The 25637-nt window shown below is 48.2% G+C and overlaps 2 protein-coding genes across 4 annotated transcripts in view; both read right to left on the minus strand.

The window, feature by feature from the left end:
- Window positions 1-220: 220 nt before the first annotated feature.
- ARL5A (ADP ribosylation factor like GTPase 5A) lies at window positions 221-15743 on the minus strand. Of its 2 annotated transcripts, XM_053982299.1 has the most exons (7): window positions 15583-15629; window positions 14819-14921; window positions 13716-13776; window positions 11239-11386; window positions 10165-10248; window positions 8269-8420; window positions 221-7617 (listed from the first exon to the last, which is right to left on the minus strand). In XM_053982299.1, the coding sequence occupies exons 4-7, from the start codon at window positions 11380-11382 to the stop codon at window positions 7569-7571; spliced, it is 429 nt and encodes a 142-aa protein (XP_053838274.1). In that variant the 5' UTR covers window positions 11383-11386; window positions 13716-13776; window positions 14819-14921; window positions 15583-15629; the 3' UTR covers window positions 221-7568. The 2 variants fall into 2 exon arrangements, with proteins under 2 accessions (XP_053838274.1, XP_053838273.1); XM_053982298.1 differs by lacking the exon at window positions 14819-14921 and having other exon boundaries at window positions 15583-15743.
- A 2887-nt stretch (window positions 15744-18630) lies between these two features.
- CACNB4 (calcium voltage-gated channel auxiliary subunit beta 4) overlaps window positions 18631-25637 on the minus strand; it is an 87636-nt gene continuing 80629 nt past the window's right edge. Inside the window, exon 14 of one of the 2 annotated variants that reach the window (XM_053982599.1) lies at window positions 18631-25222. In XM_053982599.1, coding sequence (XP_053838574.1) covers window positions 24962-25222 — 261 coding nt within the window. In that variant the 3' untranslated portion in view covers window positions 18631-24961. The remainder of the gene's footprint in view (window positions 25223-25637) is intronic. The other variant, XM_053982598.1, reaches the window with a different exon arrangement.

Genomic DNA, 25637 nt, shown 5'->3' on the forward strand with positions numbered 1-25637 from the left:
CAAAGCCCTCCCTCCTTCAACACTTACACTAAATCTTTCTTTCTGTACAAAAATTTAGGCAATTTTCATTGTTCCCACAGAAATTTGCATGACCTTTTTGCATGACCTCTTTATATGTGAGTTGCCTACAAATACATACACACATATATATATATTTGAAACAGAAAAAAAACCCTTCCAGTTCTGAAGAATGAAGGTAAAAACTGTCAGAACTGAAAAATTAATGACAAGAATTAACTGTATTTATTGTCAATATTGTTGACTGTTCTGTAGCTTTACATGTATTTCATCCCCATATTATAATAAAAACATTCAGAATAACTCAATACAGACTGTGCAACAGGAGAAGAGCGACACAACCTGTAATTTAAACAGTGGTAATAGCATCAAGAAAGTATTAATTATTAAATTAAAACGTATTATTTTAAAAAACAACACTGAAGGCGAACTCAGCAGTCTTAACTTTTATACACTCAAAAAAAGAGCCAAAAAGGAACATTTTCTGTTCAAAAGCCTATTGACAGTTCCACACACCAGGCACAAAGGCCTAAGGAATGCACAGCTGGGCTAAACCAGACAAAAATAAAGTGTGAGAACGGTGGCTTCTCTTTTAATCACCTAATATTTAACAGGATTCCAAGGAAAACTGAAGTCAGTTTTCAGAAGTTCTATCAAAGTCAAGGAATAATGGAGTTAAGAGGGACAGGCAGGAAAAGACCTGGCTTTGAGGCAGCCCAGCATTCCTTCACCCGCCACAAAAATGTCCCAGGAGAGCCACGGAATCCCAGATTGGTTTGGGTTGGAGGGGACCTTAAAGATCATTTAATTCCAGCTCCCTGCCATGGCAGGGACACCTCCCACTGCCCCAGGCTGCTCCAAGCCCCAGTGTCCAGCCTGGCCTGGGACATTTCCAGGGATCCAGGGCAGCCACAGCCACTCTGGGCAGGCAGGGAGGAACTGCAGCCAGAGCCCACCCAGCTGGGAAAAGCGTGTCCCAAAGGAAACAACTCCAGCCAGCACAGCTAAAAGCAGAGATGGAAGGATAAGGAATGTGCAAAGGCATTTTGGCATCCCCTGCACCATCCCAACACGGGGGTTTGCTGCAATTCCTTATTCCTCAGAACTCCGAGAACTCCAGCTCTGTGTGTTATTTACAGGGAGGTCATTCCATGGGATCACCCCATGGATGCAGCTGGAAGGACCCAAGGAGGTCATTCCATGGGATCACCCCATGGATGCAGCTGGAAGAACCCAAGGAGGTGATTCCATGGGATCACCCCATGGATGCAGCTGGAGGGACCCAAGGAGGTCGTTCCATGGGATCACCCCATGGATGCAGCTGGAGGGACCCAAGGAGGTCGTTCCATGGGATCACCCCATGGATGCAGCTGGAAGGACCCAAGGAGGTCGTTCCATGGGATCACCCCATGGATGCAGCTGGAGGGACCCAAGGAGGTCATTCCATGGGATCAGCCCATGGATGCAGCTGGAAGGACCCAAGGAGGCCGTTCCATGGGATCACCCCATGGATGCAGCTGGAAGGACCCAAGGAGGTGATTCCATGGGATCACCCCATGGATGCAGCTGGAAGGACCCAAGGAGGTGATTCCATGGGATCACCCCATGGATGCAGCTGGAAGGACCCAAGGAGCCCCAAATGCCCACCAAGGCTGGTGGGGCTGCAGAGCTGGGCAGGAACACCCTTTGCACAACCCTGGGATCACCAAGGCTGGAAAAGCCCTCCAAGGTCACTGAGTCCAACCTGTGCCCGACCCCCCCTTGGCAGCCAGCCCCGAGCACTGAGTGCCACATCCAGCCCACGACTACAAAACTGGGAATTTGATCCCCTAACTCAACTTTGGCTCCATCTCTTTTGTTTTTTAAGGAGTTTCCTGCAGCCCCCCAGCGCTCACAGGTAGCTGTGTGTGATTTGTGGGTGTGGAAGAGGGGCACATCCCTGGGATTCAGCATTTCTGACGGGAAAACAACATTTCACACTCATTTTAATTCCCAGTCTTGACACCAACCAGCACAGACTTATCACCAAACTTGCCCCAAACAAATTCCCCCCATCACAGGCTGGGCAGAACAGCACATTTCACCCCAAAAACACCTAAACAACCCCAAAAACCAGGTCAGAAATCACATTATTTGCTTGAAAACTTTCACTGCAACTCCCACACATGAAGTTTAATGCAAACAGGCACATTTTTACAAGTGTTTTCAAGTTAAAATCATAAATACTGGTAGGTTTTAAAGAATTAGCAATTGACATCATCCATAAATGCATAAATATGATGGTGCAGAGCTCCCCAGCCCAAATTTGTATTTGCTCCACTTCAACAAGAATTAAGAGAGAGTTCCCTTCAGCTGCATGAAAACCAGAGTCTGAAAGACAGAAAATGGCAAAGGAGAAACAATTCAAGGAATGCTCTGATCAAATTTCAGGGGGAAAAAAAGGTTGCTTAATAGAATCCTGGTTTTCCTTTACTATAATAAATAGCTCTATAAAAGGTTTTGGCTAAATGACTTTAATACCCATGTGTGAGTGCAGGCACAGGAGTGCTCCAGCTGGGAGCTGCCAGCCCTCCCAAGGCTTGGGATTCATCTGAAGCCATCATTTTATACATTCTGAAATGAAATTTTCCTGCAGTCTCGGCGCTGGCCACGTCCTGGCTGCGTTTCTTTCAGGAAGATGACAAAAGTCTGGAGGGGGAGAAGCACAAAGGAGAAGCGATCAAAGGAAAGGCGGCCCCGCTGCGGGGCACTGGCGATGTTCCTCCCCTCTGCAAACACCGGCCGGGGCACAACACCTGCCCGGAGCCGGCTTTTACCCGAGCACGGCTGGGTAAAACCTGCTCCAAGCCCAGCCTTGCACCGAGGCAGCTCCGGAGAGCCGGGCCCGAGGGTTGGAGAGAAAACCGAGGGTGCTGAAACATCCAGGGACGCTCGGCACGGACACAGTGACACCGGGGCTGTCCCCATTGCTCGGTCACACCTCGTTACCCGCAGGCTGAGCTGGTTTGAGTTTTTAACCTCTGCACAGAACCCAGCTTTTCTTGGCCCCCTGCCCAGTTAGACAAGGAAAGCGCTGAGCTGAAGATGTCCAAGGAAGGATTCCCAGCCTTCCAGGTAAAGCAGCATTTTCTGGCTTCCTCCAGTCTCAGCCGAGTTTTGTACATTTACAGATAGGGAAAGCTTAAAAACCCCACCCAGCTCTGTCCTTACCCAAAGCCTGGCTTAAAAGGCTCAGGGTGGTAAAGTGACTCCACTGTGGATAAAGCTACAATAGAAAAATTCACTGGTAAGGCCCTCTTAAGGCAAGGAGAGAATTCCTGCTCCTGATTCTCACACATTAAATAAAAAGCTACAGTGGCAGCCCCTTACAATTCATCATTTTTGGCCATTTAATGTATTCACCACAACAATATATATTCAAGTCACATCTGGATTTATAACCAGGCCACATCTGCACTACCACACGAGTGCAAAGACATTTTCCTTCCTCAGCGCCACTCGGTGCCCCGGGATCAGCCCTGCCCTGCCCAGGGCTGCCCAGCGCATTCATCTCAATTAGCTGAAAACGACTTTTCACACCTAATTCATCCCACAGTGACAAACTTCGTGTTCCACCAGCCAGCGAGGAAGGAAGCGCTGCCACCAGGAGCTTCCCAAGGCCAAGGATTCCTGGATTGAGTTATTTAAACAGTCCCTCGACAGGAATTCCAGCCAACCCCCCCGACACAAGGACAAATTCAGTATTTCCTGTCCCAAAGCAAACTCAGTGATGCCTGATAAATGGAAAAGTGCTTGGAATGGCAGGGATGGGAGAACTGTAACAAATTTATCACAATTCCTGTTAAAACTTGGGTGTGGGGAGGGAAAAACCCACTCATTTCCACACACTGGGAGGCTTTTATAGATATGTATCTCTGTTGTAAGGGAATGGGAAATAAAGCTGATTATGGAATTAGATTTAGGCACTTGAGCTGCAGAGATGTGGAAGGTGCTGGTCAGGTGCATTTACCAATCACACACCTACACATTGCTCAGCAGAGCAGCTGCTCAGCCTCCCAAAAAGAAAAGATATTAAAAAATGAAGCTGTTCACATTCCCCAAGTTTATTTTCCACCTCTCCTCACAATTAAAGACCTGTGTAATTCCCAGAAGCCAGAACCAGCATATTCCAGAGATGATTTACCAAACTGATGATCTTCTGAACCAAAAGAAACATTTGAAGTATCAGATTATTGAAATATATATATTTTTTTTTTTGGCTACTAAAATGCCATTTTGCAGCATTACTTCAATAACCATTTTTAAGGCCCCTCCTTTTTCCTAAGAATGAATTTCATGGAGAACAAAGGCAAAGCCTGAGCTTCAGGTGAAGCCAAAGCAGCAGCAGAACCCCGAGGGTGAAACAGCAGCATCACACACCAAGGTCACACCCAGGGCAAGGCAACCCCTGCCCAGCAATCCCCAGTGGGAGCAGCACTGATGCAAAGCTCCCTGGATTTCCTATGGACAGAGCTGGGAGAAAAATGGGAATTCCCCTGCAGGGAAAAAGAAAAAAGCTGTCAACGAGGAGCACTGGCACAAAACACAAAGGGGTCGAGAGATCAAAAGTTTGGCTGCTCTTCTCAGTGACTAAATATAAAACATTTCTGAGTTCACACACGTGCACTTCAAAGCACCATCACAGCAAATATTCCAGGTGAGAGTCTGGAATTGATCACAGAGTCTGGAATTGATCACAGCAACCACTCCAGGTGAGTCTGGAATTGATCACACAGGCTGGAATTGATCAAAGAGTCTGGAATTGATCACAGAGTCTGGAATTGATCACAGCAACCACTCCAGGTGAGTCTGGAATTGATCACACAGGCTGGAATTGATCACAGCAACCACTCCAGGTGAGTCTGGAATTGATCACACAGGCTGGAATTGATCAAAGAGTCTGGAATTGATCACAGAGTCTGGAATTGATCACAGCAACCACTCCAGGTGAGTCTGGAATTGTCACCTCTGCTGACAAACCCCACCATCCCCACAAACTGAAAATCAGCGTTTAAACCCCAAAAGCCCTGGACAACACCACAGTGTGTCAGGAAACATCAGCCACCACTGAATTCTGGCTACAGTTGCCCTGAAAACCAGAAAACACACAGAAAGCTGACAGTGACCCATGAGATGTCTGCAGTTAACACTGGGTCGTTCACTGACCAACACACAGGAAACAATTGAATGTTTGCATTCTAAACCCCTCGGGGCACAGAAAACCCTGTCTGAGAGCCAGTCCTGAGCTGTGCAGTCACTCCCAGGCCCTGCTGGGCTCTGTGGTCACTGGGGAAACCAAGTCAAGGTGAACCTCAGAGGCCGCAGCAAGGGAAGTGGCACGGGGAGGGAAAGAGTAAAACCAGCCTAAGTGATGTGTAAACACAGAGTACCTGCTTGCAACACAACCCACACCTGCAGCAACCACCACACCTGCATCACCTGACAGAGTTCCTGCAAATGCACAACCAAGCAGCAGAAATCCCAGCACTGCTCCACCACCAACAGCAACAACTCCTTTTCTTAGCAGCCAGCCCCCAGCTCACCCAGCCTGCGTGGACTCAGCCCAGGGAAGACATAAGACTCAAAAACCAAACACTTGGGTTTAGAAGCAAGTCTGCTTTTTCTTTTTTTTAGACTAGAAAATGTACAGTTCCATTTCATATGCAAGTGTGCACAGAGCTCTTTGCTTGTAGATACTGTCAGAGAAACTGAGAGAGTCTTTGCATTAAATTGTTAATTCTTCAAACATTGATACATTTTGCAATACACCAGTTAAATACCAAGATCTATGTGCATGCACTAGAGATATATGCATGTACACCTTAATGTTTAACAAAGACAGCAGATCCCCCAGCCAGGGAGCGTTGGAGATACCAAAAATAGATTAAAAAGTTAAATTCTTTCCCTGCCTTTGTTAAATACAGACTTACAGATTTGCCTCCCCTCCTTTCCCCAGGATTCCCATGCTCCCAGGGAGCCAGGTGGGCAGGAAGGCAGGAGCTGACCAGATTATCCCAGAACCAAAGAGAAGCACCTTAAAAAGTTCAAACTAAGCTTTAGAATGTCTTTAAAATGCCTTTTCCATCCTTACCGGACACGGGGGCTGAGAAAGGGAAGAACATTTTAAGCACAGTTTTGTTTCATTTTGCTGAACTCCCAGTGCATCTCCCACAGAAGAGCCTGACATTTCCAACCATGCCACTGCCTTCCCAACTGCCTGCATCCTCTGAAGTGGGAATTCTGACCCCCTTCTGCCTGGGACAGCCATCCCAGCAGGAGCTGCAGCAGGGAAAGGTGATCCTAGTGTTCTCACACTGCCTGGGGACCGTGCAAGGGAGTTCTGCTTTCAAGAAGTTCTGCCCTGGAACTCGTGTGGGTCACCTGGAGCTTTTCAAGTAGTGTCACCTGCTTTGTCCCCATCCAGTCCCCTCCACTGCGTATTGATACATCTGCACATTTTAATATCTGTACATTTTATGTAGCAAAGAGAGTTTTTCCTCTGAAAAACACTTCATTAGAGTCTGACTTGTATGATTCCAGTGACCTTTTCAAACCTACTTTTGTGCCTCTTCTTTGGTTAAGAAAAAAGATACTTTTCCCTTTTTGACAGCCAAAGGTGTTTCTGCCAGACCTGAATCAACCAGCACAGCAGAGAAGGAAAGCAGTGGACAGGACCTGCAGCATCACCCAATCCAGTGACGACCACAATAAAAGAGGAAAACCCATTTTATCTGAAACTCTTTGGCAAATTTGTTCTGTTTGCCAACCCTGGAACTCGAAGCTGAATCCACGTGCCTCAATCCATTCCAGCCTCCTCCCTAATCCAAGAATCATGTGGGGAAACAAGCAACGGGCTGAAGAGAGAGTTTGTTGATCAGGTTGTGGAGAGCCAAGGTGTGACTGACGTTACAGCCGTGCGGACACGGGGACGTGGCCGTGTCACAGGTTAGCACTACTGCCACCATACTGATTCAGCTTTGCACTGGTCTGAGCAGATTGCAATTAACCAAGGATTGAGGTATAAATATACACAAATATGTACAGTACACATACAGGAGAAGAGTTTTGCTTTTTGTAACATCGGTGGCCTCAGAAACACCGGAGAGTCGATACCTACGCCAGAGATTCGCTCGCTGATTTACTGCAATAATGAAGCCAACAACTTCCACTAGAGAGGGCTACAATGGGATCATAACACTCTAAATTAAAAGCTCCTTCCTCTGGCTCCATCCTCCCCACGCCCAAGGTCGGACTGTTCCGAGGGGCAGCTTGAAAAGAAGGTCGGTCACAGCTTTGAACGTCCTCCGAGGAACCCGAACCAACCTGGAGCCCCAAGTGCTCCTCTGCTCCTGTGCCTGCTCCCAGTTCCTGTCCGTGTGTGTGTGTGTGTGTGTGTGCAGCTATGTAGAAAATACAGTTGCCATCAGTTCAGTATAAATACATCCAGCCCACCAATCTGCCACTGGGACAGCTCTGCTGCAGCAATGTCCGTGCAAAGAGGTCATTAAAAATCATCTGATCTTCAGCCGGGACATCATCCACTCCAGTCCTTGGCACAGCCTGGGAACACAAGAGGGAACATTTAGGGAATGCAGGCACTTCTCAGGAGAACTCCAAAGGTAACTCCACAGCACCAATTTAAATTCTTCCCAAGAACTCTGAAACATTTCTGGAAACTCTTCACTCCCTGTATGGCACTTCCTAGATCTTATTATATCATCTATGGCCAGAGAATTCAGATCCCAGATCTTCAAGACATGAAGTTCTCTCTAATTAGGATTATTCTTAATAAACCAGATTTCAGTTTGCCCCCACCTCATCAAGCCCAAATCACATCAAGTCTTATCTCTGCGAGGTGACATCGTGGATTTGATGTAGATTTGGTGTTCTGAGCCCAAAATTCTTGTAAGTATCAAGATTTGGAAGCTGTGAGGGCCCTGGCAGAGGTGCCCAGAGCAGCTGTGGCTGCCCCTGGATCCCTGGCAGTGCCCAAGGCCAGGATGGATGGGGCTTGGAGCACCCTGGGACAGTGGAAGGTGTCCCTGCCATGGCAGGGCTGGGATGGGATGATTTTAAGGTCCTTTCCAACCCAAACCATACTGGGATTCTGGGATTCTGGACAGGGGAGGAATGTGAGTTAAACCCAAACACCACAACACAACCCCCAGAGTAATTCCAGATTCCCCTCCTGTGGACACAAATCCCTCTTACCCCTCTCCAGTGAGAGCACAGCAGGCCTGAATGTGCCACTGGTGATCCTTAATTGAAGTCAGCTTCAGGAACTGGGAGATCTCAGCTACTGTCATGCACTCCTTCACATCCTGCTTGTTAGCAAAGATCAGCAATCCTGCTTTCTTCAGGTCCTGGGGAGAAAGGAGAGGAGGTCATGGCAGAGCAGCCCTTGGAGGCAGAGGAGGGGACACCAAAGCAGGGAACCAGAGCCCCAGCCAGTCCCAGGAAATCCTCTGATCCAGCTCACCAAGCAGCCAATTCTTGCCATGGATGAGGAGGGAAAATCTCAGGACAACGTTTTGCTGTGCTCCACGAGGCTCAGAGCCCTGTGTACCCCTGTACCTGAGCAGTGTTCACAGTTTGGAACACTGACTCCAGGGATAAGCTTATTTTACCTCAAATTGCTTGGAACTACATGAAGGCACAGGTATATTATTGAAAATCTTTCCCTTGGAAAGCAAAAAGGTGTTCCCAGGAAGCCAAGCCAGCTCAAGCACTGAGCTGCCTATCAGGCACACACACTCCTGTTTGCAAAGCAGCCAAATGAATTCCCAAATAATCAACTGCTCCAGAAAATAGCTGGAACTGAGCTGGACAACTCAATTTTGCCTTAACAGCAACTCCATGGAATTGGCTTGGAGAAAGAAAAGATTTTTAAGGAGCAAAGAAAAGCGATTTTAAATCAATATTTGACTTTCATTGCTGCTCTCTCCCAACGTCACAGCCAGGTCTGGAGAGGGAGCCTGGGAACATCCTGCTGGGACACAAAGGGCACATTCACTGCTCCCAGATGGGCTCCACTCTGCCTGGAATTCCAGACCTTCCCTGCGGCAAAATCAGCTCCTTAACAACTTCATCTTCCTTTAGAGATCAGGAAACAGAAGATGCAACAGCCTGAGGAGTCTAGCTCTGAAATCCCAACCCTGGACAGCAGCACCAAACCCCCCCGTGCCACATTTAACACCCCACAGCCTGACCTGCTCTGTTAGAATTTACTTTATTTAAAAAACAATTTAATTTAAACATCAAAAATTAAAAAAAAAACCAAACAAAAACAAAACCAACAAAAAAACCCTAATCAAAACAAAACAAAACAAAATAAAACCACAAAAAATTAAAACTTGAAAGATCCTATGCAAAGCCTTTGTTTTTCCTCCAAGGAAATCCACAGGCAGGCTGTGCCCTTCCTGCAGGCTCCCAAATTGTGGCTATAGTTTAAATATAGATGGAATATTTTAGGCTATAATGCCATCATTTTTATGCATTATTTTTTTTATTCTGACACTTAAATTTGGAAGCTCAGTGTCAGCTCACACACCCTGATCCAGTTTGCATTCAGGTCATGCCACAGATGCTGCCTGGCTTTTACATCAGCCCAGCTCAGGTCTAGACCTGACCCAGGGCTCAGGTTTAAGGAGGGTCTGTGCAATTCAGCAATTCCCACTCTGGAATTCCAAATAGCCACAGAGCAGTGGTTGCTACAGCCACGGGCTGAAGTTCCCTCAGTTTCAGAGCTGGGTGCTCTAAAACACATTTGTAAAGGCTGTAAAACCTCAGGCAACCACGAAGATATCAAAAATAATTATTAAATTATTGCAGGAAACCACGGGGTTTTATAGGCTCTAATTCAGATATAACATGGATTGAAGTACAAAACCCCCAGATGTCCCTGGCAGGTCCTAACTGCTTTTCACTGGAGCACTCTGACAGGCTACTTCTCTAATTCAGTATTAATTAAGAGCTTTGCTGGAGTTCCACAGAAGACAGTGCAGGGACGAGGCAGTTCAGGGTGTAAATCTGCTTCCCTTGGCGTGTATCAGCCAGGTAATTAAAATAAATATTAAAATACATATTAAAGACGCAGGGTGCACTCACCTCGTGTGCTAACATTTTATACAGCTCTTCTTTAGTCACAGAAATTCTCTCTCTGTCTGTGCTGTCCACCACAACTATCACAAACTGCAAAAAGGGAGAGTTATTAGGCAGAGAAAGCCCTGCTGTTCCCACTCCCAGCCCATTATCCAGCTGGGTTATCAGGCACCATCCCTGCTCCCAAACCTCCCTCCAGCCCCAGTAATCCCACAGGCCTGGGGTTATTCACTCTTGTGCTGTGCTTTGGGTACAAAGGCAGCTCTGACACAACTTTTCACTTTCTGTTCTCCATCTTTCAGTGAAAAATTCATATTGAAAGCAAGAAAATTCTCTGTAATCCCAGATCTGGTTTTGTTCTTTGCTTGGTGTAACTGAGGTGCCACACAGATCCCTCAAATTATTTGCTGCAGCCTTTAAAACAAAGTGCATCATTTTTCTTTGTCTAGGTCAAGAAATAACATGCAAATAGATATTTGCACAGGATTAAAAAAGTCCTGAAGCTCCAAACTCCAAGAACACATTCCCAGCTTCATTTAGGCTGGAAAAGAACTTTAAGGAATCACAGCATCTCATAGGGATGAACTGGAGAACAAAGGTAATAATTGTGATAATTGTATTTAACCACACAAAATGTAATTTATACCATATAAATAATTGTATTTAGATTGTATTTTGTAAGAGATAGGAAACCTTGATTTAAAGCATTATTTTTATGAAGTTGTGTGCTTGATAAAATTTACATACATATATTTATATGTGCATTTATATACACATATATATAATATACCTATATATGTGTGTGTGTGTATGAACTGCACCTCTGAAGAGTCCTGAAAACCCCTGGGGGTGTTCAAGCTGGCGATGACAGCAGCTTGTGAGGCAGAGCTGCCAACATTTTGGAGGAAAGCTGTTGGGCTGTCAGGCAGGTTTCGGAGTGCCCGCTGCAGAGAGAGCGACCGCGCGGACAGCAAGGGGAGTTCTGAGATCCCCAGAGGAGTGAGAGCCAGCCCCAGAGGATGAGCAGGGTGACAGATGGCAGCCCCAGGCCCCCCCCAGCCGTGCCCCCGGGGCTGTCACCTCGGTGTTGGTGTAGTAGGTGTTCCAGGAGGAGCGCAGGGACTCCTGGCCCCCGATGTCCCACATCAGGAAGCGCGTGTTGTTCACCACGATCTCCTCCACGTTGCTCCCGATGGTGGGAGAGGTGTGAACCACCTCGTTCATGGAGCTGCACGGGGAACAGGGAACAGGGACAGTCACCCAGAGTCACCCGTGCAGCTGCACCCCAGGGAGAGAACCCCAGCAAACGTCCCTGGGCAGCCAAGGCAAGGTTTGATGGTGGAAGGTGCAGAAATGTAAATAAAAACAGCAATAAAAAGGACTCAGTGAACTGTGTGATAATCAAATTACAGAGCTGAGCACTTGTGAACAAAATGTGTTATAATTAATTAAACCACGGAGCTGAGAGCGTTTTTGCTTCAGAAGCTTTTGGGAGCACTCAGCTCTTCTTCCTCCAGGCCCATTTTGGCTCACATGGGACAGAGCAGTTGTTTTTTGCTTCAAGAATGTGGTTAAGCCACAAGATTTCCAAGTTTCAGCAAAACAACAACTCATCCTCCAGCTCCACCAGAAGCACTTCACCCACTCCATCCCGCTCTCCTTCCAGGGCAGGCCACTAAAACCAGACTTTCTTCCCAATGCCTCATGTCCTAACTTCCTCCTCTTCTCCCCTCAGCACAGTCCAATGCACAACTTTTGGGAGACAAATGCAGCCATTAAGTATTTAAAATATATTGTTTAGAGATACCGAGTGTGACTTTGTCACTAAGAACACCAGTTTCACATCAAGCAACCAAATGTGTGCTCTGGATTCTCCAAAAGTTCAGACTGTTTAAACTCTACTGTAACAGGCAAAAAAAATTAACAGTAGCTCCAAGGCAAACCATCTGTGTTCAAAAGAACTTAATTATTTTTTCTTCTGATCATCTTGATATAGCTTTTCATTTTGTATGAACCTTTTTGAAGTTCCAGCAGAGCTTTTAGTTACAGTGACAGCAATTTGAGACTTGTAAGGGTGCTGGGGTATTTCCTGAAGAGGATACAGAGAGCCAAGGAGATAAAGGGCTGGTGCAGAGTTCTGAAAAGCAATCCCAGTTACCCTGGGGCAGTGCAAGGAGAGCTGAGCATGAGAATGGGAGAAAAGGAAGTGTCTGCAAGAGGCAAAATGGGATCTGCAAAGATGGGGTAGGGTCAAGGAGGAGTAAGGCAGGAGAATAAGGGAGCTGGGAAAGTCCTCTGCAGTCAAAGCGGGTACAAAGAAAAAGGAGACAGACAGAGATCTGTACGAGAGGGAAAAGAAAGCACTGAAACTGCAGAAATAAGGGGAAGAACTAAGAGACATTTGTGGAGGAAGTGGATTAAAAACCACCAAGGATGGCCCTCGGCTGCAGGAGTTCCCAGTCTTATGAAATACCCTTCATTCTGTTTGTGCTTTTTAACACCTCTCACTCCCTCTATAAACCACCATCACCTTCACCTCTCACTCTCCCTGCAGCGTGGCAGGGCACCAGCAGCCAGGAATGTTTTGGGAAAGGCAAAGCAGGCTGGAATGTGACAAACCCCAACCACTTCCAGAAAGCCAGTTTTAAATGTGGGCTTGGAGCAGCACGGCCACACCGTTTAACAGGAATTATTTCTGACTCAGGAACACTCCTCAGTGCCACACACTGCACGTGGGAAAGGGCCAATCTGTCCCCAGCACAAACAGACCTTGAGCTGCTTGTGTCAGCCAGCAGCTTCTGAGCCCGTGGACAGATTGGTATCCTCTATCAAACTGCAGCTGGGGAACTGAGATATGAAGCTCACTGGAGCTCCGTGTAAACCAGGAGCAAGGTTGATGCAAGGCAAACACAAATCAATGCTGCTGTTGAAGGCAGAAGGTGCAGGACAGCACAGAGGTTATAAATATGTTATAAATAAATTCACTTTCAAAGGTGGAGTTCTTAATGGTTAATGATTACAATAAGTTTTTTTGATTGTTAATGAATATAATGAGTTGTTATATAATTAATGTGGTAAGTTATTAAGTTGAATGTACAGTTGTTTAAGTGTATATATATGGCTACTAAACAGAGAACGGAGGTGCTGTCCTGGGTTTGTGCTGGTACCAGCCTTCCTCCTTCATCCCATCCCAAACACCAAACTGATCTCAGCACTGGGGACACAAGTCAGGGCAGGCAGAGGTGCTTTGCCTCTCACAGAACGACCTGTCTGCTGTTTAAATCTGTGGCGTGGATCAGGTTTGCAACAGTGTCCCGTGGCCAGCACTCACTACAATCACATTTTATGGGGCTGGCAGAGAGCCGAGGCCGTGACACCAAGGGCGGCTGGGAGCGCGTGCTAACAGCAGGTGATGTGATCCAAACCCCTCTGAACAAAACCCCATTCATCCAGCAGAGCCCTTCCCAAACTTCCAGCCACCCTCTGCCACCTGGAAAGCTCCGAGTCCACGGAGCACACCTGGAAATGCCCCGAGCGTCCCCGCAGGTCCTACTTACAATTGGTACAGAATGGTCGTTTTCCCTGCATTGTCCAGGCCCACAATGATCACTTTGTGCTCTGCAATGAAAACAGCACTGGTAAGTCACAGCTGCTGGGTCTGCATCAAGGTTAGTGCCACGTTTGCCACTGGTTTCCTGAGCCAACAGCGCCCAGCTCCAGGTGCCGTGGCCAGGTGTGTTTGTGGGCCAGCCCGGAAAGTTTGTGTGGGCAGGGAAGGGACTGGCGACTTCTCGCCCTCCACAGAACCGTTCCTGAGAGATCTCAGAAGGATGTTTCCCATCTCTGGCTGCCAGTGTCACACTGGGATCCTCTCCCAAGCTCCTGCAGGGTTTTGCAGCCTGTATCAAACTCCATTCCCCCCAGCCACAACGCCTCTCAACTCCACTTTCAACTTTTCAGCTCCCAACTCCACCTTCCCTTCACCCGGGCAATCTCCTGATGTCTTTGCAAAGAGCAGGTAAAACCCAACCAGGCTGGTGTGATCCCTGTGCTCCCCTTTCCTCCTGGGGAACAGATGTGCCCTCCAACATTTCACAGGACACATTCGCCCACTTTGTGGCCTTGGACAAGTCACCAGGTGCTCCACAACCCACCTCTGACACTTTGGAGCCCAGTGCCCCGATCAATTCTTGCTTCCCTTCAGCACCTCCTCTCCCGTGCATCACAAAAGTGGCAGGGAACTCTACAACTGGTGGTGTCAAGCACAGCCAAACTGATGATTTCCAGTTTGGGAGAGCACAGCCAGCTCTCAGCTCTGTTACACAACTTTCACTTGCACAACCAAGCAGACCAGTCAAGTAAAAGCTTGGTGAGAAGGGGGTTTCTCCCCTCCTTCCCCGTGTCCATCAAGAGCAACAAAAAACATTAAAAACATGCCCAAACTTCAGACTCTGAGATCAGTCCCTGCCAGCCAACAACACTCACACTGATTTATCCCACAGGAGAGGGAGGGGACAGGGGTCAGGTAAGTGGGGGTTTCTCAGGTTTGATTTTACCAATATTGTGTGGTTTTGCAGAGTTGTCTTTTATGCCCTCCAACACAAATTCCAGCTTTAATAACTTTGCATAACTGCACAATATTGTAAAAGTGTCTGCTTACCTGACCCCACATAACTAGGAACTTTTGTTTCAGGTGGGATGCTGCCAGCATAGTGGATGTTAGGAAATCAGTTGGAACAGAAGGTCTGAGGTGGGGCTGGATGCTACAAGACAAAAATATTTTGCTGTATTCGCACTACGCGTTAACGGGGACATAACTGGGACGTTCAACGAGCAGGTGTGAGAGTACTGAGGCTCACTCAAAATCAAATTCCAACGACTTCAGAAACATGGAAAGGCCATCAGGAGGTGCTTTGTAGTTAAAAGTTACAACTCTCATGAACACCTTGCTGTAAGGAGACGGGTGTTGAAAATCCCAGAATGGTTTGGGTTGGAAGAGAAATCAAGGATCATCCAGGGCCACCTCTGCCATGGCAGGGACACCTCCCACTGTCCCAGGCTGCTCCAAGCCCCAGTGTCCAACCTGGCCTGGGACACTTCCAGGGATCCAGGGGCAGCCACAACTGAAGCTATAAATAAAACATTTACTCCGTGAACGAGACACTTATCGAGGGCTGCCACTTAAACCCACACTCTGCCGACAGCAAGAGGAACCCACCCGCCACGGCCGCGCTCCTCCGGCACACGTCAATAATTTAACAGGCGGCTGTCAGGGAATGAGCGCTCCAGTAATTGAAAAAAAGGTAAGGAAAAAAAAAAAAAAAAAAAAAAAAAAGGTAAAGCCCCGACTTCCAGGAGCCCGTGCGGCCGCTCCGGAGCGGGTGTGTGTCCCTCCCGGATCTCCCCGGTGCCCCCGGGCCTCACCCTGGTGGTTGAAGAGCCTCCATATCCTGGTGAAGAGGATCCCCATCCTCGGCCGGGCGCTCCGGGCCTCGCCGGCCGCGGCTCTGCGGGGCCGCGGGCGCTCAGGGCCCGGCGCAGCGCCCCGACTGCCGGCTGGGGCCGCGCCGGGGCCGCTGCCGCTGGGACATCGCCGCGGGGCCGGGACGGAGCTCGGGACGGGGCTCGGGAGCTGCAGCGGCGGCGGGAGCGGAGCAGCGCCCGCGGCCGCCTCACGGACGGGCCGGGCCGGGCCGGGCCGGGCGCGCTGCGCTGACGCGCGGGGGCGGCACCGCGGCCGCCATTACACGGCACCGCCTCAGCGCGCCCGGCGGAGCGGGGCGAGAGCCGCGGGGCTGCGGCTGTGAGGGAGCCCCGGAGCCCGGAGCTCCGGCTGTGAGGGAGCCCCGGAGCCCGGAGATCATCGCGGCCCTCGCCCCCGCCACGGGCACCTCCCGCTTCACGGCTGATCGCGGCAACCCTGCCGGGGCCTCGCCGCCCTCACAGGCAGGGATTTCTCTCCCGTGCCGCATCGAAATAATCGCCTCCTTTCAGGTTTAAACCGTTCCTCCGTGTGCTGTCCCTCCAGCCTTCGTCCCAAGCGCCACTCCAGCTCTCCTGGAGCCGCTTTAGGCGCTGGGAGAGGCTCGGAGCTCTCCCTGGATCCTTCCCTTCTCCAGGGGAACACCCCCGGCCCTCCCAGGCTGGCTGCAGCTTGTGGAGAAAGTACACTCACTTTGCCCTGTTAAAACTTGGTGCTCTGAGGAAAACTCGGGAGTAACGTGGGTGAAGTTGCTCCCCAGAGAGCATAAGGGGAGAGTTTGCATAAGGGCACTTATGGCGCTGGAATGGGCTCTAAGGTCTGCCCAGAGCCTTCTCTTCCCTGAGATAAATTTCTCTGTGCAAACCCTCCACTGAGTTTAAATCCTCAGGGATTTGGAAATCCCAGGCAATAGTAAGGTTGTGCACAGCTGTGTTGCTGCCTGAGACAAGACATGGGGTATTTGCCCTCTCACTCGTCCTGCACCTGACTGTAATAATTTGTGATTTGGGTGATGAATAGAATAAGCTTTTACATCTCTTGTGTCTCACTATTCATCAAAACTAATAATATAATAAAATCTTTTAAAACGCCTCTCAGTTACCCCATCTCTGTAAAAACTAAGAAAACCAACACCTGACACCTAAATTCCTTCCCCTGCCATGGGCAGGAGCACCTTCCACTGTGCCAGGGTGCTCCAAGCCCCAAGCTGGCCTTGGACACTGCCAGGGATGGGACATGAAATCTCCTTTCTTATTCCAGACGTTTTTCATCTTCCCTTCAAGCAGCTTTTATTCCCACAGCAGCTTCTCACGTTTAATTGTCCCTGCTGGTCCGGAACCAAAGCAGCAAGGCCAGAGTAATCTCCAATTTTCTGTGTCCAGAGACTTGCGTGTTTCCTGTTGCTCCGGAGGGGAATTCATGGCCCTGAACAGTTTAGGAAGAGAAATATCCTGAACAGTTTAAGAAGAGAAATATCCTGACACTGTTCCAGTCCATGCCGGTGCCACAGCTCTGGGTCCTGGCACCGCGGGTGACCCGCAGGGAAAGGAAGCAGCTCCTCCGGTGTAAAACATCCCACAAGTTCAGCATCCAGCCTGCAATGGCGTTAATTATTCATTAGCTGGCAATTATCCCCCTTTCTGCCGGTCCTCAGCTTGGAATTTCAGAAGGGTTCTTTTCTGGCCTCAGCTCTCCTGGGCTCGGGGCAGGGTTCGGTGGCCGCACAGCTGTGGGAGAGCTACCAAAGTTCGATTAAAGCGTTTATTCTGATCATTTAAATAAAAAACTCTGAGGTTTCCCCCGCCCCTGTCATTTGTTTGGGTTTTCTCCTGGTTGAACCTGGATAGTACTGCTGGTTTTTATGGGCTAAGGTGAGCTTCCCAGTGCTGCTGGAAGCTTTCTAGGAAAGCATTCCAGCGGGCAGGGCAGGTACAGCCCCGCAATTCCCTCCTGGAAGGCTGGGAGGGTTTCTTCGGGTCGTGTACGTTCTGTTCCAGCTGCAGCACAGACAGGGTCAGGGAGTCTGTGCTGGGGAAGTGCTTCGAATGCCGACAGAAGGATTTCACCACGGAAATGCTTCTGTGCAGGAAAAAAACCCAAACTGAGAGAATATGGGATGGCTGAGGTTGGAAAAGGCCTCCGAGATATTTGAGTCCAACCATTCCCAGCACTGCCCCATGTCCCCAAGTGCCACATCCACTCTGGAATCCCTGCAGGGATGGGGGCTCCACCTGAGCACCTTTTCCTGAAGGAATTTCCCCAAATTCCAGCCTGAGGCCATTCCCTCTCCTCCTGTCCCTGTTCCCTGGCAGCAGAGCCCGGCTGTCCCCTCCTGGCAGGGAATTCCAGAGAGGGAAAAGATCCCTCTGCATCCTCCTTTGCTCCAGCCTGAGCCCCTTCCCAGCTCCCTCAGGAATTCTGCAACCCCTTCCCAGCTCCCTCAGGAATTCCCCAGCCCCTTCCCAGCTCCGTTCCCTTCCCTGGCCCTGCTCCAGCCCCTCAGGGTCTCCCCTGCCATGAGGGGAAAATTAAAAAGTGGGAGAAAACGTGAGGGGAAAAAAAGTGTGGGAAGTTTATGGAGGGCTCTGCTGCAGAGCTTTTCCCTCCTGGATCTTCCTTTGCTCCAGGCTGAGCCCCTTCCCAGCTCCCTCAGGAATTCTCCAGCCCCTTCCCAGCTCCCTCAGGAATTCCCCAGCCCCTTCCCAGCTCCCTCAGGAATTCTGCAGCCCCTTCCCAGCTCCCTCAGGAATTCCCCAGCCCCTTCCCAGCTCCCTCAGCAATTCTCCAGCCCCTTCCCAGCTCCCTCAGCAATTCCCCAGCCCCTTCCCAGCTCCCTCAGGAACTTTCCAGCTCCCTCAGCCGCTCCTGGGGCTCCAGCCCCTTCCCCAGGACACAGACAACTTAAGCAGCTTAAGAAATTTTAACCCCTAGGATCATACAAAAACACACAAAAGCCTTTTTTTTTTTTCCTCATTTATATTTATTTGAAAGCCCTTCTGCTTTTCATCAGCGGCTTAGATGAAAGCTCACGTGTTAAGATCTGATTTTGAACACACAGCCAAGATAATCCTATTAAAAGATTTTTAAGAGCTTTAAGACCTGCCTGAGGGGTGTAAGTGCACCATGCAGCTCACCTGGCCAACGTGCCCCCATCCCTCCAAGGCAAGGTTTGGGTGCTCACAGCATCTCCAGGAGGTTGCTGGTTCCTGTTTCTCCTTTTTGGGAAGAGGAGGCTGGAACTCTCTGCCAGAGGCAGCATCTTCCCGTGCTTTCAGTTTTCCAAGATAAAATAAATGGCTGGAGGTGGCACTCCTGGCTCTGGGCTGGTGACAAGGTGGGGTCAGTCACAGCTGGACTCGATGGCCTTGGAGGTCTTTGCCAACCATCACCAGTCTGTGCTAAACTATTAATTATCTTTTAATTATCCAATCCTTAATCCCTCCCATCATTCTGCCCCTTGTTCCTGCCTAGGAACCAATTCTAACCGAGTGGGAGATCCCACCAAGGACCAGCTCCAACCCCCTGAACATTCCCGAGAATCCTTCAAAGGAGCAGTTGGCTGCCACTACCTCATTCCCTGCTGGATCAGCAGGAATTATCTGTATTTTTGTACTTCTGGGTCACAGCTATTTAAGCTCGTTACAAAAATAAACATCATTTATTTCGCAGAGCAGATGCATCTCCTTCTTCAGAACCTCATTAAATTTTCCTCAAAACGCAACACGTGAGGCTGCTGCCAAAAACTATTGGCAAACAACAAAAATGCCACAGGACTCCGGGTTTCTCCCGAGCATCTTCCCAATCTTAGTGCAGGACACAAAGAGACTGGACAGACTTTTAAACGCTTGGTAGTTTTGTTCATTTATTGTAGAAAAGTTATTGTAATGCAGTTCATCTTTGTACATCTAAATTCCAGAAAACGAATCCATAGAAATGAGGATACTATGAGCATGCAGTCTGCATGATCCTGGTCACAAAAATAACACCACTTTTTTTTTTTTTTCCTTTTCTTTTTTTTTTTTTTTTTTCCTCATTTTTCCAATTTTTGTAGTTTTCTTTGAAAGCCACTAAAAGCAGAGGGAGAGCAGAGCATGCACCACTGTACACATTGCATAGTATATGGTACCCACATGCCTGGTCAGGTGCTACACACACGGGGTCTAGAGGGCAAAACAAAGGGAAAATCAGCAGAAAACACAAATTTGGGGTGGCTCTGTCCCAGTAAAGGCAGTAAAGTCTTCACCAGTGTGGCTCTGAACTGGCTCCCAGCGAGGCAGCGCTGCCAGGCTCTCCCTGGGAACCAGTTTGGCTGAGAAACAGAGATTTTTCCAGGATCTGAGGAGCCCAAGGTCTGGAGTGTGCAGCTGGAATGGCAGATCCCAACGCTCTCCCCGCTCTGCTTGCACACAAATCTGCATTTTGCTGGCCTGACCCTCCCTGTCTGCCCCAGGAGGGAATCAGTCAGGTGTGTCCCAATCCCAAACACACAGTTCCTTAACCTCACCTCCCTTCAGGTCTGCAGGGAATTCTTGGGAATTTTGGGTGCTGTGACTCCTCCCTCCCCACCTCCAAGCTCTGTATCCCCACAAACATTTCCTGGGAGTGTTTAATTCCCGACCTTGGGCTGCTGCTGTCACATCCCAGATCTACACATTGGCCAAAATTAAAGTTATTCACGTGATTCCAGATTCCAGGAGGAAATCAGCAGAAATGAATGCAGTGGGCTTTGTGATTTGAAAAGGTTCTTTTTGTTGTAATTAATATGGAAGGGATACAAGTTATTGAAAAATCAATCCCATGTGCAAAATGCCAAAATCAACTGCTGAAGTATCAGGCAGCGAGTAAACAGATCAAAAATGCAATAAATCCACTGATGCTGGGTCAGAAATCTCCCCCTTGGTTCCAAAAACACGATGCCAGATGCAGGAGTGGAATTATTGTAAATTTGTGCTATTACAAATGTGCTTCTTTTCCCTTGCTCTGTTGTCACACCGCTGGCAGAAGAGAGAGCTCTGAGCTCTGCTGCAGAGCAGATCTCACACGGGGATGTCCCACTTAATTACAGCTTGGTTTTCAGGCAAGACTGCTGAGGCAGGGGAGGGCCAGGAGCTGCCTTTGCTGGGCAGACCTTGCTCTTGGACAAGACAGGGGTTTGGTGTCACTGCCAAGGAGTTTGGTTTCCCAAATTCCCGAGGCAGGTCCATAAACCATCCTGAGCCCAAGCCAAGGCTGCTGTTCCAAAGGAATAAAGGAGTGATGCTCGGTAACATCTGAAGTGATTCCACCTCCTCCCCAAATTCTCTGGATGGATCTAATCACAATATTTCTCCTTCTTGAGTGGATTTCACACACAGTGAAAGAATTTTGAAATGTCACTCCTAAGTAGCATTTTCACCTCTTTCTCTGAGTTAATTCCTTACATATATTTTACAACTTTATTAAAATTTCCCTTTTTTTTTTTAAAGATACGCCTTTATTTTTCTATATAAAATAAACTGGGCTTGGTAACAACCTCACCAAGGTTATTCAAATGCCTCTTAAAACGACACCACACTCTCTTTTAGGATCATTTAAACTCCCATTTCCTCAGAGTTAAGCTTGGCTGCATTACAGGATCCTGCAGCCTTTGTAAGACTAATATTTGAGGGAATGAGAGGCAACTCCAACAAAACACATGGCAGCAGAATTCCAGGGATCCAAACCTGGATTGGCACCAGCAGGGGTAACAGAACTTGATTTTAAAATGCACATTTTTAGGAGAAAACCCAGTTTTGTAAAAATGGCATTTTATAAAACACGCATCTGATTTTGTCACGTGTAGTCTCCAATTATTTTGCCTTTAAAAAAAAAAATCAGGAATGTGGGATCAAGGACAAGTTTCAGAGGTACTGAACCTGTGAAAGAAAAGACAGCAGAGGACACATTTAATGGATTATTAAAGAAAAAAGGAGTGTCAGAACCCCTGACTTACCCAAATCAGTGTGCTGTGAACAGGAATAACAATATTGTTTTAGAATGGTGAAGTCAGTAAAGACAGGAGAGTCTGGATGCTCCAGGGAATTCTGTGGTGCTGAGACCAAACTGAATTCAGAAGATTTGGCATCAAACTGAAGTTACAAATATCAGCAGCTGTGAGTTGCACATCCCATGGGAGAAATGTTTGGCATCAGGAAAAGAATCTGTACATGTTAAATACAACTCCAGGGAGAAAGTATTTGAAATTCAAAGGTTAACAATTAAAATAATTGATTCCCAGACATAAGAACGTGCTCAATTTTCTCTTTAGAGATTGTTGTTATCACCTTGATTGGTTAAATCTTTGTTAATCCCAAAGTGTCTGAATGAGAAATATGGGTAACAACAAAACCTTAAAAAACTCCCTGTTTTATAAACATTTCTAAAACCTCTGTTCCTGCCAGAGCTCAGAACAGAGCTCTGGTCTTTAGTATTATTTTAACAACAAGAAATGATGTGAGGACTGGAGAATGGGGCTGGATTGCTTCAGTCAGGAACACATGAACTCCACAATTTCAACTAAACCACAACAGAGCTGGAATCCCACCAGGAATTACCAATCCTGATCCCCAGCACAGCTTTTACTCCTTTCTGTGTCCTGAACAGAAATCCCTTCTTCAAACAAACACTGCCCATAGTATCTGCAGTAAATGAAGAGTCTCCCAGCCTGGCTGGTGTATTTGTACTTCAGGAATATCTCTTTCCAAAGAATTCAACACCCCAGCAAGGAGGGAGACCTGCAGGGCCCCTGGTTCCTTTGATCCCAATGGAATGGGCTCTGGGAGAAGCTCAGGACACCCAGGAGTGAAGGCAGCTTAACCCCACGGAATAAAGGACCTCAGGCCCATCCCTGACTTCCCTCACACATTTGTTTTTGTCAAACCCAAGTTGTTTTGGCACTTGAGATGTTCAGGTGATGGATTGTGCAGAGCGTGGTGGCTGGGGATCCTTCCCTGGCCTGGGGTGACATGGAAGACTGAAAACAAGGCTCCAAAAGGCTCTAGGAAATATCTGACTGCAAATATGCAAATCTCCTCAAGCAGTTAACGAGCTGATCCCTAATCTAGTGCAGAATAAAGAGAAGCAGCTGCTGCCCAGGGCTCTACAGCTTCTCAGGACTTCAAAGCACAAACAAGGAAAGCTCAGAGAAGAAGGGGTCACCCAAGGCCTCCTCTGTCCTCTCTGTGTGCTGGACACAGAAAAAGGGCTGGAGAACCTCCTGGAGGATGCTCCCCTGTGCTGCAGCACAGAATCCTGCAGGAGCTGCCAGTGCCAGGTCCTGCCACGTTCCCTCAGCCTCAGAGCTCCGCTGGCATCTGCAGCCAGAGGGAATTGGGCAGGATCAGGTCTGGCAGATCCATGCAGAGCTCTGGGACTCCAGTGGATGCAGAGATTTCCCCATTTTCCCTGGTATCTGCTCCACTGGGATCACCCAGTGGTGCTGCAGCTGCCTGTTAGGCAGTGGGGTCATTAAAATGATTCATTAATCAGGTGTCTGCCCCCTTTTAATCCCCTTTTAATGGGGATGGGTGTAGGTTTGGGTGCCCCACAAAGGACATGGATTGCTTTTCCCAGTAACTTCAAGAGGATAATCAGACTCCAGGATGCTGGAAACACCAGTGGTCTTTGCCAGTAGAAGAAACTGGAATATTCCAGAAATTCCTGCAGTGCTACATGCTTTCAAAGCCTGGGTTCAGCAGGCTTTGGGAGGAAAACAAGCAAATAAAAAAAGTTAATGATCCTTATTTTGGGAAGAAAACAAAAATAGTTGTGACAATAAACAAATGCACGTTCAGCATCGTAACGGTGTCAATTCCAGGGAATGTGTGCACTGGGAATTTCGGGAGGCTCTGCTGGAAGATGCCAGTGGTTGCACAAAATGGCCAATGGGGGTCAATTTTCAATCCCATGGGATCTAAGGCTTCACTGATGGTGTAAAACACAAGGTCCAACCACAGAAATTCATCTCTTGGAAGGAACTCAAGAATCAGCAGGTGAAAGAAATGATTGGTAGGAAGTAAGGCAGCAATATCTCCAAGGATTTATCACAGCTCTTGGAATCCAAAGCTTGGAATCAGCTCCACCACTTCCCTGGGAGCAGATTTGTCTCTGATGTTCCCTTTTTATTGCAATTCTGAAGGAGATGTTGTTTGAAATGTTCATCACCGATGACTGGACAAGCCCACTCCCTCCCCTTGGATTTCACGGCTGGAATGGATCTTCTGGAGAGTTCTTGTGCGCCGCTGGAATTGTCAGACATTCAGAGGTGGATTTGGGAAGATGGAACACGTGGGCAGCTACTCGGGGTACTGGGGTGTAGGGACTTTACACACGGGGTCGGAGGAGGGGATTGTTTTCCATTTCAAAAGCAGGATAAAAATGGGAGAAAAATCTGATGCCTCTATACTCCTGTTCCATTTTGGGACTTCTGGCTGTATTCAGGTAAAAGAGTGGGAAAAAATAAAGACTATTCCCAACCTCCAAGCACACAAACGATGGAGTTTGTTCCTTTTCCTGTCCCTATTTCCCGTCTCCTGCCGCAGTTCCTCCCTGCTGGTCCCAACAAAACTGTCAGGACTGGCTGAACTCAAGAATCATTTGCCTGCAACATTCATGCCAGGTCTAAAAATAATTTGGAACTGGGAAGTGTTTTGTAACTGCTGCAATAATTTGGGATATTTGGCACTCTCGAGAGTTTACATTTGGTTTGTCTGAAAAAGCCATTCTGGAAAGAAATCGTTAGAATAAATCCTTTTACTCTAACCTGAAATGAAAATTGAGCTCCCAGCAAACAAATACTGGAGCTGACTTTCTGACTTGCAGTGGTTTGTAATTTTCAGATTTTTCTTTGTGTTTGTTTTTTTTTTTTTTTTCCCAACATGCTCACGTCGACTTTCCAGTCAATTCACCCAAATTCCAACAGGAATTGGTTTATAAATTGGTTCCAACTGGAACTGGTCATTTGGAATTTCCAGCACAGGAAATTATTTTATAAGTGCCTCGATAAGTACCCAAAATTACAAACGGATGTGTCTAACACCTAAGGACAAGAAAAAAATATGGCTATAAATGCAAATGCTGTATTAAACCCAAAAAAATAATCCCAAAAAACAACCTCTATGATCGGGCAGAAACGGAAGGGCCGGGCTGGGTTTTGCTGCCCCCTAATCAAACATCAATGACAGCAGAGTGCAACTGCAGTTGTCACCGTCACACCTGCCAAATTAACATGATCTAATTGTTACTCCTAGCTACGTTATGGCAAGGTACCAACGGGTGGATGCTGTTGTGCCCCAGCCCCAGGACTCAGAGCCGGTGCCGCGAGTCGTGGCTGTATCCGCCGGGGGAGCCGCGGTTGCGGTGGGGCTTGTACGAGTCCTGGTAGGGGTCAGAGAATTCCTCTTCCACGAGGGGATAGTGCTCTCGGCTGTGCTGGGAACTGGAAGACAAGCGGTTCCTGCTCTTGCGAGCCCTCTCGTTGTGGTAGTTCTCGTCGGAGGTCACGAGGCTGCGGCGCTCGAGGGGAGAGTTCTCCGCGGAGTGGCCGCCGTGCCTCCCGCGCTGGCTCTGCGGGGGCCAAAGGAGGCACAGTCAGTACCCACACCCGGGCTGCCCCAGCTCAGCTCTGCCCAGCCCCAGCCCAGCCCTTCCAGCAGCTCCTGGCTCTCATTTTCCAGCAGAGCCTGGCTGCTGCGGGGGCCGGGAGCGGGCCAGCTCTGGTTCCTGGAGCGGGAAGCTCGCCCTGCTGAGTGTTACACCGAGCATGAAAAGTGAGCTGATGTAGTCAGCATTTATCACTTTTCTCTGATCAGGAACAGAACATTCACGCTGCTACTCTGCTTAGGGAATGTCTAAGTGTCCGTTTCTCTGCTTTTGGAAAACATCTGAAGATGTTTGATTGGGTTGTTTTTAAAGGTGCAGCTCTGGGCCTCATTTAAAACCCTTCCTATGACCACACCAATGATGGGCTGCTCAGCAGGCA

Source organism: Vidua macroura, chromosome 7 (genome assembly GCF_024509145.1).
Source record: "Vidua macroura isolate BioBank_ID:100142 chromosome 7, ASM2450914v1, whole genome shotgun sequence".
Lineage (NCBI taxonomy): Eukaryota > Metazoa > Chordata > Aves > Passeriformes > Viduidae > Vidua > Vidua macroura.